This window comes from Antennarius striatus, chromosome 8, assembly GCF_040054535.1.
Source record: "Antennarius striatus isolate MH-2024 chromosome 8, ASM4005453v1, whole genome shotgun sequence".
Classification (NCBI taxonomy): domain Eukaryota; kingdom Metazoa; phylum Chordata; class Actinopteri; order Lophiiformes; family Antennariidae; genus Antennarius; species Antennarius striatus.
In genome coordinates, this window is record NC_090783.1 from 12,760,363 (window position 1) to 12,776,455 (window position 16,093).

The 16,093-nt window shown below is 38.3% G+C and overlaps 1 protein-coding gene across 1 annotated transcript in view; it reads right to left on the minus strand.

The window, feature by feature from the left end:
- Positions 1-13,468, minus strand: part of slc25a10b (solute carrier family 25 member 10b) — a 30,862-nt gene extending 17,394 nt beyond the window's left edge. Inside the window, exons 1-7 of the mRNA XM_068321298.1 lie at positions 13,036-13,468; positions 4,410-4,529; positions 3,826-3,940; positions 3,696-3,744; positions 3,564-3,605; positions 3,444-3,487; positions 3,288-3,358 (exon numbers count right to left, since the gene is read on the minus strand). Of these exons, the coding sequence (XP_068177399.1) occupies positions 3,288-3,358; positions 3,444-3,487; positions 3,564-3,605; positions 3,696-3,744; positions 3,826-3,940; positions 4,410-4,529; positions 13,036-13,125 (531 nt within the window). The 5' untranslated portion in view covers positions 13,126-13,468. The remainder of the gene's footprint in view (positions 1-3,287; positions 3,359-3,443; positions 3,488-3,563; positions 3,606-3,695; positions 3,745-3,825; positions 3,941-4,409; positions 4,530-13,035) is intronic.
- Between the last annotated feature and the right edge of the window lie 2,625 nt (positions 13,469-16,093).

Below are 16,093 nucleotides of genomic sequence, written 5' to 3' on the forward strand. Positions count from 1 at the left end.
CTTATGGCCTGAACCCCGGTGCCTGAACATGTGACTCTGATATCTTGATTCTACAGTAGCAAAGAATGTAACCTGAAACTGGATATAAACTGTTGCAATTAGAATTGAATATTTTCTGTTGTCATTCATATCTATAAAGAAATCAAGTGTTTATGAATAAAAATTAAGGTGTTTGACCCATTTGTGTTATTTTCACAACTGTTTTGTGTGTTGTGTTGTATTACAGCATCATAAATGAAAATATATCAAATTGTATAAATAATTATGTATAGGATTGTTATTATATTGCCATCACCTGTACTTTTTATTGAGTGCATAATGTTTTCATTTATCAGTATAACAGCAGTAGTTCACTTATTTCTAAATGCAGAGACTTTAAAGGGATTAATATTTCACAAGTGGTTACTTCTCTATTCAATTACTGATTGATAGAATGATGATAAAAGACAAATGAGAACTGTGTATTGTAAAAAGTGCAGTAACATTTTACTTGAGAACACATTTCATTTTAAAGCTCCAACACATACAGGCCACCTTTGCTAGCCTAAATAAAATCATACATCAAATTCATTCTGGAAGAGGAAAAACCTTAATGTATAATAGTCTTGTAAAGAACAAAGTACTCAGATTATGCATGTCATGCACTTCAGGTTGAATTCTCTGATATGGTAGAGCTGAAATCGGAGGTTGGGTTCTGCTGTGTGGCTGAGGTGTCTGATGAAGGGAGTCGTTCATGACCCATCTGCAAAATAATTATAACACACCATGATCCGAAACATTTCCATGTAGAGTGACATTTTCAAATAAATACATAAATACATTTTAACTGAAATCTATGAGGGTGTGCAAGTATTAAGATTAAAGATTAAATCACTTTAATGTCCATACAACTGGGAAATTACCTTTACGCTTTTAAACTTTTACTGTCAGCTCAGTAGGACGTGTCAGCTCACCTTTCAGCCACTGCCAAATTAATATACATACAAGTATACTTATAAGTATACAAGTATATAATTTAACTTTTTTTTGGCCATACCTCTTGGCAAGCCTTTTTAACAGCCCAGGCTTCACTTGTTCTTCTCTTTTTTTTTTCTTTTTTTTTTGGGGGGGGGGGGGGGTACAGCTGAAGTTACTTGGAACTGCATCAGGCTTTAGGATGCGCCTCTCCTTGACATTCATCGTATAAATACAATATGTACTTCACACTTTATGTAAACACAATAATATTACATCAAAGTTTCATGAATCAACCCAAACATGCAGGTTGAGCTTTACATTTTTGATATAAGTGAAGATCACATAAATACCAATATATCTGAATTACCTCTGGATAATATTTATTATAATTTGTCACAATTTCCTGGTAATAAACTCTACTTTCCATGAAAGAGAGATGGACTTTCAAATAAATTTACTGTTAAGGTTAAACTAGAGTTCTTATTAATTCCACACAGTCCAACAGTAATAAATAGCAGTTAGCTCTATGCTAACATAATATAGAAAATCCAATTGACGGGCTAGCGCGTTAGCATCTTTAGCGCGGTTAACTTTTCCATCCACAAAGTAAACCAAATCAAGGAGATAACCCCCCCGAAATCTGAGGTAATTGTTGTAAATGACTAACAAGGGGAAACGAACCCCATCATTTCTGTCTATCACGTTTGATATTGTTTATTTTTCTCGAGTGCCATAACCACATGCTAATCTGGTAATAACAACATTTATACAGTAGCTCCAGACATTAATTATCCACTAAACCTTGTGAATTCAGAATAAATACTATGGGTTGTCTAAAAACAATCTTACCTTCAAATCTCTTTGGAATCCTCCGAGGTAAAGTGTTCATGAAGATCCTCGGATCCTGGGTCATTTTGACCCGGTTTATCCTGCTCCCCATCTCCTTCCTAGCTTCTCAGAAGTTATTCTAAAGAACGACAGGCCCTTGTCTTTGTGTCTTCTTGCTGATCTGTTGACACAACCGTTCACCGCGCAGATAACCATGATAGTTTTGGAGTTAATGGCGTCTAGAGTTGCATTATTTCTTATGGCTGCTAAGCTAGTTTGGGCGCCAGTGACGTATAACGCCCATGTGACCACTGAACGCGGAAGCTGCTGCGGCACAGATTTTAAGCTTTTTTGACCAAACGGATGATGCTACACATGTAAAATTTATTTTTTCTTCTATTTTTCATAATGATGAATAACATATATGTCACTTAAAATTAACTTTACTGTCCCTTTAATGCCTAACCAATAATAGGGTGGGGGGGTTCAGTTGAGCGTAGATTTGTTGAAGTTGATAGTCATTTACAACTGATTTACACTGAAATTAACTGTAAACAAAAATGTAAACATATTTATTGTGATGTTAGCTCACTATTTTGAAAATATATCCAGTTCTTCAATACTTTACACTGGTTCTCATGACAAGGCCTCTGGGAAGACTGCATCTCTCTTCAGTTTAAGAATAGTTCGACATCTTTTTCTTTGCAAAAAGTTCTGTCAATGTCTGTGGCTGCCAAGAATTTGAGTTGAAATTCTACGAGTATCGTCATGAAAATAATTTGTTTCATATTCATCCAATCATTAAAGGCATTCGATTTTCCTGTTTGCAAAAACCATGTCGCAAAATGGAGATGTCACAGCATAATTTTTGATAGATAGAAATAAGGTGTAAAACCCCAAAAATTTTCTTAACTGATTTTGACGATTCATTGAATTGATCAATTTGAATTCAAATCAGGGCAATGTGTGGTGCTGTTGGCTAACAGCAAGAAGGTCCTGGGTTTGATTCCACCTGGGGTTTTCCCGTGCTGAGTCTCCCTGTTCTCCCGATGTCTGCATGGGTTCTCTCTAGGTTCTCCAGCTTTCTTCCATCACCAAATACATGTAATTGGTCACTCCAAATTGTCCGTAGGAGAATAGTTGTCTGTCTTTTATGTGCCCCTGCAAAGAGCTGGTGTCTCATCCGGGGTGTATTATGCTTCTTGACCGTAGCCAGCTGGGAAAGACTCCAGCAGAACCAGTAATCAATAACTTTGGAACAGAGGTCGTATAATTCTCATGAAGATGAATGAATTCATTAAAATTGGAAATTGATAGAAAATTACCGTCTATGGTACGTTGTTACCTTGTGTAGGAAGTTTTGAGAATGTTATCCCACTTTTGATCACAAATTTGACATATGGATGGGACATGCCATTTAAAATAATGTTGTGCAGGTACAAACATTACACACGGGAACTCAAAAAATAAAGTCATAATAATCGCATTGCACTGTAACATACCTGTCCCACAGTAACCAGCGCTCCTCTGCTGGAGGCCATGGTGGCTCCTGAGAAAAGTCTTCTGACACCCTCTGTGGGAAAGAAAGTCAGATTTCAGACATGATGCGACCATGTGCTTTGCATTATATTTCAGACATATTATCGTTGAGGATTCACCTTCTTTAAAGACCCTGAACAGCCCATCGATGGCATGTTTGTAGCTGAAAGCAAAAAACATTCAGGTTTAATTTGGAGGAAAGCTAAACATTTTAAGCTAGTTACATCATCAACACTTACTTTCTCCTGAGTTCTGGTGGTAGTTTCATGTCATTCTGCATTCTAGAGGCAAAACAGATTCTTTGAAGAAACTACTTGGTGTGCCTCAGCTGAATATTGAAAGTGATACCGAATGTTTCAAAGTCTTGTTACCTGACATTCACCATGTCTGCCGGTGTGCCAACAAACCCACCAGTAAAACCTGTTGGCAGCGAAATGCTGTTGATGGTCTTCTATGAGTGATGATGAATGTGTAAATGTATATAAGGACAAGGGTTCACACCTCCAAAGGCTCCAAGCAGAACCTTCTGGTAAAAGGGCATGGGTCCCTTTTGGGTGCTGCCCATCATGTCTCTCACTGTCTCATAGATGGCAAATCTGGTGAGGGAATAGGACATCTAAGAGGAGAGGGAAGAGGAGAGGTTGTCTTACTCACGCCAATCATGCCATTGCTCATTCATTATTTTTACATACTGTGCAGCAAGTTAGAGTTAGGACTGCAATGGTTTCCTGCTCTGATCTAGAAGTCTACTCTAATCACTGAAATGAGGGTGTGTTTATTTTACATTGTGACTCAATAATTTTTGAACTGATTTTGTTTCTGCTGTTGTTTTATTTTGAGTATTATTTTTGTTATTTATGCCGCTTTTATGATTTTTGAAGGTAGTGATGGCTCTTCCAATTATGCCCTTAGCCTTCCTTTAGCAGCATTAATAATTTCACTTTTATTGGTCATTTGATTTTACATGGTCACATCATGCATCTTCACTGCTTCATCTCTATTTGTTACATAGAAAACAAATGGAAAAATTACACACATATAAGTGCAAAAATAACATGCACACACACATACTAACACACACACACCTGTCTGCAAAGTGATGCAGAGAGGCCATTGTAAAGAGCCAGCAGCCCATCACTCCTCAATACATGGACAGCCATCCCTATCATCCTCTTCTTCACCTCTTGCTGAGTTTGTAGATGTACCTGAAAAGACATAAGTATGATCATTTTCAATATAGAGTGCAGCACCATGGCATCTAAATGAAGAAAATATTACTTAATTCTTAAAAAGTAAAGACACAGGTTATGTATTATAATCTTGAGATTTATTTTCTCAGATCTAAACATTACTCCCCAGAGTCACACAGCACAACTATTTCCAAAGGTTTCTGACCTACCACAGACTGGCATCTCATATGTGGAGTACAAAGCCAGATTACCCATCTACTTTGCCAATCTGAAAAGTGTGTCTTTTAGTTTAACTCATCCAGTAATGTTCTGTTGTCAAACTGCCCATTCACTACTACTAATACACAATATTTATTATTTAAGTAGCCCAAACCAGTGTGTGGTTTCTGCATCTGCAGGTGCTTCTTGTATTGACTATCTACAATATTGACAAACCTCGCTGTTCCTACGAAGAATTTACGTATGTAAATATGTAATATGTAAATGTAAATATGGCCATGCTCTAGGTTATCTGCATAGATGGTACCCACATTCCCATCAAGGTACATGGAGACTGAACACTGTTTCAACATGTTAAAAACTGCATCACAGATAAACTAACATCTGTCCAGATCACGCGTGATGCTGCAGACTACATTTTTGATGTGGAGGTCTGGGTCTGTTCCTGACTCTCGGCTGTATGGTCTTACCTGAGCAACAGACTGTAACGTGGTCAGTAACCTAAAGATTTGCACAATAATTCACTTGTCTTAATTTTTTAATCCACTCTAATGAATTGACTATACATTTCTGTTTTCTGTATTTTTTTAGAAAGTGAATTCTATAAACGTCTTTAGCAGATAGAAGGGAATACATGAGGAGGACATTAAAACATAGTTGCATATGAATTCCACAGAATGAACTGCTTGTTGTCACTGAGCAACTTAACACTGTGATAATCTGTGTAGTCACTGCTACTGTCCATCAATGCTCTGTTAGAAAAGGATGAGAATGTGTTAATAGTTCAGTAGAGGATAAATGTCATACTTTGTATTCCACCAGAATGTGAAGCAATGGGAACAGAACAATCAGTGATGTTACACCACCTTTGTTTTCTTCAATATATTGTTAATTTCTTTTTTCCTTTTATCAGTCAGTAGCTCCTGTGTGTATCATGTGACTAAAACAGACATAAAATAAAACTTGGAATACCTTAAAGCAGTTTTGGCTGTATTCAAGGAAACCCTGCAAACGAGCTACATATCAGCTCTTGATTTCAGTTATTACATTCTTACATAATATAGGTATACGCTTTTTCTTCTCCTTTCGGCTTTCCCGTAAGGGGTCGCCACAGCAAATCAGTTGCCTCCATCTAACCCTGTCTTCTGCATCCTCTTCATGTCCACCTTCATGTCCTCTTTCACTACATCCATAAACCTCCTCTTTGGTCTTCCTCTAGGCCTCTTGCCTGGCAGTTCAAAACTCAGCATTCTTCTGCCAATATACAGTGGTACCTCTACTTACCAAAATAATTGGTTCTGGAAGAAATTTTGTAAGAAAATTTCGTAAGTAGAGACGTGTTTTCCATGCTATTGCCCTAATCCGTTCCAAGCCCCCCAAAATTCAGACATGTTTTATAAAGTATGAAAATCCATCAAAACATGTAACAAATACATGTTACAATTCAATTATTACACAATAAATGAGTTATGCATAATATAAAAAACAAAGAAGAATAAAAACGATGGTTATTTACTAGGGCTGTCAGTTTAACGCGTTAATTAGATTAATTACGCTGCAAATTAACACGATATAAAAATTAACACAATTAATTGTGAGTGGCAAGTCAATGCGCAAGCACTTTAAATTTGGCCCATTGAGGGACCCACAGGCTGCAGTGTCACGTCAATTCATATCTGCGCCACTAGTCAAAAGCAGGGTGACTGACAACAGAGATGGACGCGACACAGGAGAGCGAGGCAAGCCCACTCGGACCTTTGGGCAGAAAGTTTATTTATAAAAAGAACAAGGACGGGACTATTGGGGCGGCAGTGGCTCAGCGGTAGACCAATCGTCTTGAGGACAGATCGCCCAGCCATCAGTGGTTCGAGTCCCGCTCTCGCCAGGACATCTATCAGAGTGTGAGCTTACAGTGGGAGGCTCATCTGTCAGCCACTGCCGAGGCGCCCTGAACAAGGCATCGTCCCCCCTACAAGATGCTCATTGGGGCGCGATTTCCTAATGCGAACCATCACTCTGCCTCCCCTGTACCTCTATATGTACTTCTATACTATACTATTAATTGCATGCCTGCAGGCTCCTAGTGTGCTGTGTCTGTTTCAGGGCCTGTAACCTGTAACATGTTGTGATTAACATACTGTATATACAGTATGTACATGTGTGTGAGTGTAAAGAGAATTCCCCATGAGGGATTAATAAAGTGTGGACTTTTATTATTATTATTATTATTATTACTATCAACAAAAACGCAGTGATTTGTACCTTTTATAAAAGAGAATTTTCATATCACCGAAGCAGCTCCAGCCTAACATTAAAAATCATTTAAATGCACAACATGTCAAGGAAAGAGTTGTCTGTTGTAACGTTAGCTTACCCTTTTAAAGGAAATGCCTGTTGGCGTCTTGCTATTGATGTTGCCTTATTTAGAGGCATGTTATACTATTCATTTTGCATTGCTGTATTGAGTCAGCTTTAGTGTTCATTTTGATTTGAGTCTGCTTATATGCCTATTTGGGGCTTAGCCTTATTCTATTTCTGAATTTTATTTAACTGTATTTGTATTACATTTTTGAGAAATGCACCTGGCCTAATTGGTTTGCTGATGTGCTTGACCTTTTTTCTTTTGAATTTCATTTATAAAGCACACTTAACCAATAAAAATGTGGATTTCAAATCTTCTCTTCTTGGTGTATTCTATTGATTAGTCATGCACAACAATTTTGTAATGTCGTAGAATTCAAATTCTTTATTTGGGGGGCTTTAGTAGGTACGATATTAAAATGCACTTAATTACAAATCCTGTAATTAATTAGATTTTTTTTAAATCGCCGGACAGCACAATTATTTACCTTTTAACTGCTGTCCTCATTGTTTTTTGCCTTCTTTGGTTCATGTGCTCTTGCCTCACCATGCCGAACAAGAGTGAATTCCAGTCCTCCTTTTGAACTTCTCCAACCACCCATGTGATGCCTTAAACTCCTTTAACTTTCTTTTGTTTTAATAACGTGGCGATTGTAGATGCATTATGGCCATATTCTTTGGCAAGATCAACCAAACACATCCCTTTTTCATGCTTTTCCATTATCTCTTGCTTTGTTTGTATGGACAAAAAAAACTTTTTTGTCTTTTCCTCTTTTCTCCGTCACTTTCTTGGGGTCCATAGTAAATACTCTAGAAGTTGATATATTTACGTAAAACTATCAGAAGAAGTCATGGGTCAAGGGCCGAATGACGAGGACGCTGCATAGACACCTATCTAGCTACACACCGAGGTCCCTCTTAGCCAATGGGATGCCAGGATGCTAGGTAATAGCCAATGGCAGAGCAGCTATAAGAATGTTGCGTCCAGGAACCTTTGGGAGCTGCAAGTAGCAGCCCATACTGTATTTTTACCTTTCATAACTCAAAATTTCTTTCTTAACTAGAGGCAATATTTTCCCGTTGAGGTGTTTCGTAAGTAGAACATTTCGTATGTAGAGACATTTGTAAGTAGAGGTACCACTGTATACAATATCTTATTATTATTTATTACAGTGTCATGCGTAGCTCTCCAGCCTCATAGAATATCTGTCACTGTCACAATTCCTTCACTTCCCTCGTCAATGTAGTCACAACATCTTACATTCTGTGAACTGCAAATCCAGATAACCTTGAGCAGTGGTCCCCAACCATTTTTGCGCCACGGACCGGTTTCATCTAAGACAATATTTTCACGGACCGGTTTTCATTTCCCCGATAATCTTTAATGACGCCAGGACAGCTGTAGTCTAATAATAAATCATTATTAGACTACAGTGGTTTTATGTAAAATGCAGACATCAGCAGACAATAAACCTTTTTTTTCATAAATTGACAATCAACATCTCTGTATAAGAAATAATTGTAAGAAATAATTATATTAAAAACTCGATTCAAGTGACTGCACTGATGAGGTTTATTTTGAAATGTAGTGACTTACAATCAGTGCATTCATTCGTCTGTGTGCCATTCCGCACATACGTCACTTTTCAAAATAGAATATCTTTCAGACTCCAAAATAAATAAAACGGAAGTAACGTAATTTTTTTTTTTTTTTCTGTGCGGCCCGGTACTAAATGACCCACGGACTGGCAATAGCCCGTGGCCCGGGGGTTGGGGACCACTGACCTGGAACATGGCCATATGTACATTTACATATGGCCATGGATCTGCCATGAGCACTTTACTTCGGAGGATTCCCAAAGAGATTTGAAGGTAAGATCATTTTCGGACAACCCATAGTATGTATTCTGAATTCCCAAGGTTTAATGGATAATTAATTAATGTCTTGAGCTACCAGAGATATTGTATATGTTTTTATGACCAGATTTCCGCGCGATTATGACACTCGCGAAACGTAAACAAAAGTGATAGGTCATTTTACTGAGAAGATCTGTGACACTGAAATAAAACATACAAAAACAGCATGTCAGCTCCTGATCCTTATACATTCATAAATACAAGACATTAATATAAACTAGAGTTGTTATTAATTCCACACAGTCCACCAGTTATGAATGGCCACGAGCTAAATGTTAACAAAATATGGAAAATCCCATTTTCCATATCTTTAATATGTTAAACTAATTTCAAAGTTTTTTGGCAGAAAAAAAGGCAAGAATAAGACTTAAAATGTATCTCATGTCAAAAGACATGAGAAAAGACATGTATGATGACATGAAATTAATTTAAAAAAAATTTAAGTTATTCTATTCTATCCTATTGTACCTGCAATAGTGGCATGGGTTACAAAAGATGAGGAACCATGGTGGATAAGGTAGAACAGAGTACAAGGGAATACCTATGGGAATCCTGCCTTTTCATAGTATTAAATCTATCAATAAATTTAAAATAGACAATGAGTGGATAAAACATACTTTAAAAGTGTGGACAGCAGTTAAAATAATTTGCAGGGGCCCTGAATCAATCTCAAGAGTACAAGAACCACTGCAATCAGAGACAGCAACATCCCGTGACACCCCTGAATTCAAAATATTACCCATACCTATTTGCATAAGTCAAAGATCAAAACTAGTGCTCCAACCTACTTTCATAGATCAAAGCAGTATATCAAAGCAGTAGCTATCACCCATGGCTGATATCTCCCAAAGTACTTGGAGCATCAAAGAAAAATGGGTAATAGAATTAATTATCATAATTAACAATAAGGAATAGGAAGATCTATGTTCCAGCAGTGATTTTTTTTTTTTGGTCTTGTTTGCATGTATTCTCCAGCAGTGATAAAGGAACAAATAGTCAATTATGGAAACAATTTGATTGGAAACTGAAAATGAGATACTTAAATACACCCTTAAACGTCTCTCTATATGCCAATGACTCATTAGCTTTTTGCTGGACGAACTGTGGAATGAAAAGAGATCACACACACACACACACACACACACACACACACACACACACACACATGTGTTTCGGGATTGCCCAGTAATCCAGGGTTTCTGGAGAAGGATTAAAAAAGAAATGGAGAACATTTTGGGGGTGACTTTTAGTCCAGATCCAGTTGTTATTGCTGGGCATTATCCCTGGGGAGATGCGGATCAGGGCTACATGTTGCAGATTATCTCACTGATTGCCAAGATGATAACTGAACTGCAATGATGCAAAACCACCAATAGCTCCATGGAGTCAGAGAAAAAAAAGTCTCCATGAGACGGAGCCTTACAGTGAAGAGCTACAAGATTTCAAGTGAAGATGGTCATATTTAATCGGAGGTGGAATTGTGTTAAAAATATTTGGCTGTTAATTGAATGATGAAAGATGTAATAAAACCTTTTACATGTCTGACCTTGTCCTGGGGGGAAAAAAGAGGTCTATAGTCTAATGTCCAAGAATACCTAATGTATTTTTTTGTTAAGAAAATTAAAAATAAAGTTTTTAAAAAAAATTAATTTGTAGGTATGTCCCCTTTGAATTTTGAAAAAGTGAAGGACAAAATACTAAACTTTGTTGATGATGTCATATAATCATCAGTGAGTTACATGACGAGGAAAACTTCACAAGCTCACTGTAATGAAATATTTTACACACAAGATGATAAGTCTGGCTAATAGATCAGGCAGATCTATCTTTTTTAATCGACTTCTTTGATAATGGGCTTTTATAGATGCATTAATTTCTTCCCTTGTTTGGAACTGACTTCTGATATTGTTAAAAGTAATACAGTACTGTAATCCCTCCTTACTTGCACTTAATGTGTTCCTGGACCACCCATGAAAAATGAAGTGCACGATATAGCGACAAATTATTTATTTCATTATTTATGATAATTTATACGTTTATGAACCCTCCCCATACTGATATTAAACTACCTTATACTTGTATTACCTTTTGAGTCTTGCTTGCAGCGCACACACGGATGCTGTCAGCCAATAGCATGTGCGTACTGTATCACGTGACAACCTCCTAAAAATCTGTGAAGTAGTTAAGCCATGCATCTTGAAGTGCGAATAAGCAAGTGATTACTGTACCTTGAAATACAAGTTGATTTTGTCCGTAACTGAACTAAGTCAAACAAATTTTCCCAATTTAAAAAAAAAAATCATTTTAATCTGTTCCAGCCTTGTAAAAAAGCCACAAACCCTTTTAAATGTAAAAAACAATTTTATTAACCAGTAGACATGCATACCTCACCTGTACATGATCAATTATATATAAGTTATGTAAACAATGATAAAGTCACACAAAAGTCACATGCACACAGGAGCTACATCTTTATTCTGAACGACAGGGAGATGCAGTCTCAGCTGATGTCGTAACTATCCACCAACTACAGGTAATGTCCTAAAGCAAGGCTCGTGTCTTGGATTTTTGCTCATATGTCAACAAAAATATGGAACAACGACTGCTGGTAGCTGGAAAACCTTGTCGAGTTGCACCTATCTCAAGGTACTACTGCTTTTAACTCACAAGCCACGTTGCTATTATCAACTTCCCCCTCTTTCAACAGAACCTACATGCTCTTTACTCTCTACTAGTATCTTACTACATGCCGTATCTTTTCCTCATGTCTCTCCCCTTGCACCTCCACCCGCCTTCCACTGTCCCTTCAAATCCAGTTAAAATAGAATAAGGGAGTGCTTTCTATATAAAAACTTTCAACATGTCTCACTACCCAGCACTGTCTGTCAGCTCGTCCCGTTAGGGGTTGCCACAGTGTATCAGTGTCTCACTACTCAACAAAGGTCATTAAACCTCATGAGAGGGCCAGTTGCATTTACTTAATCGCTTTCAATTTCTAATGACTTTAATGAACAAAAAATTACACCAACAATAAATTGGATCTTCAACATGAATGGAATCCAAAATCCCTCTCCTGTCATTTCTCATTATTAAAATATGAAAAAAGTAGCTGCACAACCAATTAAATCTCCAAAGAAAAACACACACACGAAAAAAAAGTAATATAATATCAATCATTAAATGATACAAATAAACCAGAGAATTTGCAACCCTCAGTTGTAGGATGTGGCTCTGAGGTTTCACCTGTTTGAGATAGTGAAGAACTTCAAACCATAACATGCAGAAATTACTGACTGAAATGGCCTGCCTCAAGTTTGTACCATATATTTCAGTAAAACTCAAAAATCCACCAAGTAGGACTGTAAGTCTGGGTATGGCAATGTGACGGAAAAAATAATCTGGTTTTGTTTCAATTACATCAATAAAACTGCTACACTACCTCTTACAGCTTATAATTCAATTGACGGAAATGTATTCCTCAGTCGCAAACTTTAATTTGTATCATGACGTTTGTCATGAAGTAATAATTACAGACCTTGAACTCAAAATTACAGGACACATATCAAGATCACCACTTTCTCAATGGTGTCATAAGCAGCCATTTTCAAAGCAGTCATAACAGAAAAAGGGTCGGTGGTTGAGGATTTTCACATTGGGTAGAAATGTGGGTAATTACTACAGTTAACATGGATGTACAAATCCAAAGATACACAAAGTACACATGCAGCTACGGTCACGCTGCTTCTGGAACGGTTGTTATATTCCCTCTGGTCAGTGTAGTGTTTACTGCTATTGTTCATTACAAATGTGTCAGGTGGACGAAATGTCCCTTGTGCACAATCTTGACACACTTTAGGATAATTAAAAGAGAATACTACATAATGTGTCCACTAGAAGATTACGGCAGAGATGGTGATAATAAATTATGTAAACGAATATGTGATGAAGTAAGCTGCAGTCTGATATTTAGGCCTATGCTCGTCAACGCACCATCGACGAGCGTGCACTGGCTTGAACTGCTCACCTTCAAAAGATCCAGGGGGTGCGTGCAACAGGCAGCTCCACACGATGCGAGCCCACCGAAATACCACCGTGACATCCGTTTTTCGGTCATGATTTCGTGCACGGTTACAGCAGTAACTTATTTCCTCCAGGTCCACTTCGACACGTTGCTTACCCGCTCTGTAGGCTTCCTTAACTGCAGGACACGGATGGTATTAGCTTATTCCCTACAGGCCGGATAGCGTAGTTAATCATCAAATATGACGATAGCAGAGTCCTCCACGAATCGGAGGGACTTTGTGTTTCAGCAGCATCGCGCACGAGTTCGACAAGTAGTGTGCGTGTATGTGTATGCTAGTTAATGTGTGCCGTATGTTGTTGCTCGTAGGTCAAAAAGTGCGAAAGGAAGCAGCGGAACACAGACTAGAGGAGCACAGCCAATTGGCAGCGTGCAAGACAGATCCTCCCACTACGCGTCCTGAAGGTCGACAGGCGGTACGAGAATGCCAACACCAATCAGAAGCCTACACAGACCATTTTCACCCGTGAAACGGTCAGGTGACAAGCACCTTCTGTGCTCAGTTACTGCGCTTCATCAGTATTTAAGTCCCGTTGAAATAGTTTTGTCATGCATTACTGTCATGTAACAATATTTACAAGAGCTCTCACGTCCTATCACCACCACCATTACTACAAAATAAAGAAGAGGACATTCCAACCATTGCAACAATTTCAATATTACATTTGCTCTCCACATAGAACAAGATATATACACTCTAATGCAGGGGTCACCAACACGGTGCCCGCGGGCACCAGGGCACCGCAAAGACCACAGAAGTTGCCCGCAGGCTGTTCTTAAAATAGAACAACTTACGTCACTACTCACTACGACTAAAATTTTATTTTGTTCTGTTGCTATTCTTTTTAAATCACACTTGCATTTATATTGATTTGAAAATGACAATATCTTAAAATGTGTTAATTATCCATGAACTGTAGATAAGTTTAGGTCACCTCTGACCTACTCTAGTTCAAAGGTCAGTATCGTGCACGTGACTAAACCAGTGCTAGTGGATAGTAATTTAGCAGGCGCAGCACAGATGGACGCTGGATGCAGCTTCTGACCCCAAAACAAGCAGAAAAAAGGAAGAAATCTTATCACTTTTACAATGAATGGGAGGAGGAATACTTTTTTACAACTGTGAAAGAAACCTGCGTGTCTCATTTGCAAGGCGATTGTGGCGACGTCAAAGTGGCGCAATGTGGAGAGACACTTCACTATGTGTCATCAAAGCTACCATGCTAACTAACTACCCACCAGGAAAGGCAATACAGGCAGAAAAAGCTCGTGACTTAAATGCAACTTTGGGTAAGCAACAGCTTGTTTTCACCAACCCGGTGAAAAAATCCCCGAACGCAACTGAAACTTCCTTTGGAGCTGCATATTTTTTGATGAAGAACAAGAAACCTTTTTCAGATGGTGAGGTTTTCAGAGAAGCTATGATGCTTGTAGCTAACACATTAGTCAAAGATGAGAAACACGGTCCTGATGTCATCTCCTCATCGCCGATGTCCAGCTTGGAGCAAATATGAAGGCTAGACAAGTAACATCCTTGTAAATTTAACAGACCAGACCATGATATTTATCTGAAAGGTGTTTGATGACTTTTCTACAAAAGAACTGTTGACATTTCTGCCACTGAGGACAACAAGGCGAAGAGTTGACACATACGCCGCGGTCCAAACTTCTTCGTGAAGGAAGAGGTGCCAGTACAGAAGTTAACATCAGTAACAACAGATGGGGCACCGTTGACAGGCCAGCATGAGGGCTTTATTGCACAATGCAAAAATGATCCGGACTTCACAAAATTTCTGCACCACCATTGCAAACAATTCATAAACAGTATCCTCTCCAGAGCTAAGCAACACAGAATGTTTAAGATGCTACTGGAGGAGCTGTCCACTGAATATGGTGACCTGGTGACATTTACAGAATTCACTGAGAATTGCAGTGTCAAATTATTCACCAGATTATAATGCACTAGTGAGCAGCATGCAGTGCCAGGCCTCCAGCCTTCATAGTAAATGAGCTGACCAATCACAGAGAAATTTTTTTCATTGTTTAAACTGCAGCAATATTCATCAAAAATACTGCACAAAATGTTAAATGTTTTGAAAGAATGTATTCTTGTTCAGACAAAAGTGTTTTTTTCTGTCTTAAAAGTGATCATTTGCATTAAAAATACAGCAGGCATTGACTGTCAAATGTTTGAGCAAATAAACATTAAGTGTTTCATGTTTAGACATGTTTTTCTGATTGTTATTGCTATGTAAATTACTAATAATTGTGGAAAATAATTATTGATATGTGGACAATAACTTTAAATAGTGTTAGAACAACTACTGCTATTTTATTATCAGTATTATAATGTTAGTTATCCATGCAGTTTTGTTATTTAGGAGGTTTGTAGCGAACTGGTCCTGTGTGGCCCTTCATACTACTTGATGGCCATGAAGTAGCCCTCAGCCTCAAAAAGGTTGGTGACTGCTGCTCTAATATGTATTGGATGAGTTAAAAAGACACAGTGCCATCCTGGCAAACAAAACAAAGTCACCCACTGTCAGCCAAAAGAAATATGAATTACTGATTTATGTCTGGCTTGTAACCACTGGCTTGAGTTAATTAGGAAGAAGGAGGAGCCTGACGTGGTTACATATTTCCTGTATCTCTGTTTTCACACACTGTTTCTGCTCTTGCTCTGTCCTTTTATTTAATTGTTTGCCCCTTTTATTATTTATCTGCTATTAATTTGTTATTATGGCTTTTTCTAGTTGCGCTGCTGTGCTAGACAGGTTGCCCCTGCTAGAGAGACGTGTCCGTGAGCTACAGCAGCTCTTAGGAGGTAATGTTAGTATAGATAGCACTGACACTGTGTCGAGCGTTAGCTGCCGGACTGTTAGCATGCCCATTAGGCACAGTGGCAGTGGTAGATTGTCCTCGTCAGCAGCGGCTTTGCAGTTTGTCACTGTGAATCGGTGCGGGGGACGGGGGTGGGTGAGCAGCCGGGGCCAGCGGTCCG